General features: G+C 38.7%; 1 protein-coding gene across 1 annotated transcript; it reads right to left on the reverse strand.

Moving 5' to 3' along the window:
• Positions 1-277: 277 nt before the first annotated feature.
• Positions 278-2,404, reverse strand: LOC131046783 (ATP-dependent RNA helicase SUV3, mitochondrial-like). Its single transcript, XM_057980575.2, has one exon. The coding sequence runs from the start codon at positions 2,402-2,404 to the stop codon at positions 278-280; it is 2,127 nt and encodes a 708-aa protein (XP_057836558.2).
• Between the last annotated feature and the right edge of the window lie 333 nt (positions 2,405-2,737).

Genomic DNA, 2,737 nt, shown 5'->3' on the forward strand with positions numbered 1-2,737 from the left:
GTTCAAATCCCAAGTGAGTAAGGTGTCTATGCCTTGATTGTAACACAGTTAGGTCATCATGCAAGGAGTGCAAGGTAGTCAAAAATTAATATAAGCTATCTGTGAACCCAAATGCTACAAAAGAATATTTCTTTCTACTTTCTAACAGATAAACTTTATGACTATTTTCTTAGTATAAATTTTCCAAAAAATAAAAATAAATATTAAACACCAAAGAAAATTACAAAACAAGATTACACGACAGCCCAACAAAGAACAATTCTAAGCAAACAGTTCTTCATTCCACTATGTTGATTATAGCTCGCTCCTTCTTATACTCTGAATTCAAAGGATAGCGTAACCAGTATTCTTCCTCTTTCTTTTCTCTCTGTCGGATGATTCTCTTAATCTGCAACTCTAGTTCAGGTAGTCGATCATAATGAATCATTAGAGATCGTTGTTGGGGAAACTGGGTATAGAGATACTTATAAGCCCTTACCAGACTATATACGCCTTCAAAAGTATGCTCATTCATATTATAGTCGAAGGCACCATTGAGATAATTGAAGGGACATTCTGTAAATGTGGAAAACATGTTGGTCATCCAAGAAACAACTACAAGTGGGTCTTCACAAGGGCAGTTGCAGAGCTTCAAGAAGTCAGAAAGGGTTATCCGTGGCATCAGATCTTTGACTGCAATTTGATTGGCCAGATTCCAGAATTCAGTTGGAAATTTCGTGAAGCGAAACAAAACTTTATCACAACTGTTGCCAACCCCAGCTTTCCCCAACCCCAGCTTTCTGAAACCCATACATAGCTTAATATAACGAACAAAATTCGAATCCCGAAATTGCCCTAGCTTTCTCCAACGATGCTCGAGAATGGGCAGTATTGTTGGATCCAAATCTAAAACAGCCAGCTTGATGGGTTCAGTGAGAGCTTCAAGACAACTCGTAAGGTATTCCAGGCTCTTAGAATCTGTAGCTGTACAATACCCAATTTCACTGCCTCTACCAGCTCTTCCAGCAATCTGATTAATTAAGTGTTTGTTCACAGGACTGGAAGATTTGTGGGAGTTGATTCTTGGGTCATATTTTTTTGTCTCTGTGAAAATCACTCGTCTTAGTGGAAGATTGAGGCCCAAAACAATGGCATCAGTGGCTAACAACACGGTCTTTTGGGTCTCAGTATCTTTCAAGAAATTTTCAGCTTCTTCAAGGATGAGTTCTGGTGGGAGGCTTCCGTATAACAGAGTACATTTCACAAAAGACTGATGCTGCAAAATTGTTTTTTTGATTTCTCTCAGTTTACGCTCTGAAAATCCAACAAAGCAGTCCCCTGATTCAATTTTACTTTTTCCAAGAACTAGGGCCTCTTTTTCCACAACCAATTGGGTTCTCCTGTTGTGTTTGACCATTGTCAATCTGTCCCCTGTTAACTCACAAAGATCTTGAATGAGTTCCACCACGCTGTTCTCTCCACACAAGTGGATTTCATCAGCATTTAGCCCAAAGAATGCTCTTGTCCAGGCCCCACCTCTGAGATCATCTCCAATCATCTGAATCTCATCAATCACACCCACATCCCACTTTTTACTCAGATCCACCTTTTCCACACTGCAACACCATTTTACAGAGCCTGGATAATGTTTAACGTCCTCCCCAGTTATAAGGTCACATAGGATTCCTTGTTTATTCACATCTTGGTAAACTTGTATTGCAAGAAGGCTCAATGGGGCACAATAAATTGCAGATTTTCCTTCTGCCTTGAAACTTTTAAAAGCCTCAAAAGTTGTCCCACTATTTGTTGGGCCAAAATGAAAAGTAATTTTACGCCTGAAGTCTGTGTTTTTCCTTGGATACCATTGCAGAGGGCCGCACAAGCTCAATAGCCTTTTGGGCTCCTGGTGTACTCTATCACAGTTCATGTACTTTACAAACACATTTTTAAGGAAAATACCTCGCCAGAAGTTTAGAATGATATCCATTAAGGCTGCAGGACAGTAATTTTTCAAGAAACTCATGTAGTCTAATTGCATCCAAACGTTAACGGGATCTCCTTCAGCCCACTTCAGGTTCTTGAATTTTTTTATGTCTGTATATTCCAGTGAATTCTTCAAAGGCATATGGAACTTCTTAATATCTTCCAAAATCACGTCTAATCTCCACTTAACTATTTTCCAGGACTCGCTGATTTCGAGATCTTGGATTAGCTCCTGAATCGACCATTCCAGACAACATTGAGTACAAAGACTATGAAGCTGTTGAGAAGATGGGTCAGGTTTAGCACACTTGGGACACAGCATTGTTATGGTGGTTTTAAGATTGGCATATCCATCGTAGATATCAAGCAATGCATTCCAAATATCTTGACTGTATCTTTCAATATCAGCCTCTTTTATACAACAATAATAATCCTCCTCCATAATATCTCTCTCGCTCTTCTGAGTTTACTCGTAAATTCCATATATTGGTTTGTCTCGGGTGACTTCTTTGAAGACGCACCTCAAAAAGAAACTCTCGCCGTTTCAAGATTTAGTATTTTTAAATAATTTTAAAAACCAAGCTTTAAGGTCATGACATGCAAGTCCAACCCATGCCCAAGGAAAATCCATTCTTAGGGGTTGCTAATACCCAAGGCAACTAGAAACATGAGTGCAATATTGTCATGTTCCCTTTTGCTTAAATTTGGATAAATAATAGCTCATCTTATGTCTTTACGAGTTAATCAAAAAGCATAGAAAAGATAGTTTATTTGT

This window comes from Cryptomeria japonica, chromosome 8 (genome assembly GCF_030272615.1).
Source record: "Cryptomeria japonica chromosome 8, Sugi_1.0, whole genome shotgun sequence".
Taxonomy (NCBI): domain Eukaryota; kingdom Viridiplantae; phylum Streptophyta; class Pinopsida; order Cupressales; family Cupressaceae; genus Cryptomeria; species Cryptomeria japonica.

Bases quoted from the DNA above. Each gene is read 5' to 3' on its own strand.
- LOC131046783 (XM_057980575.2), bottom strand. From the start codon at position 2,404: ATGGAGGAGGATTATTATTGTTGTATAAAAGAGGCTGATATTGAAAGA.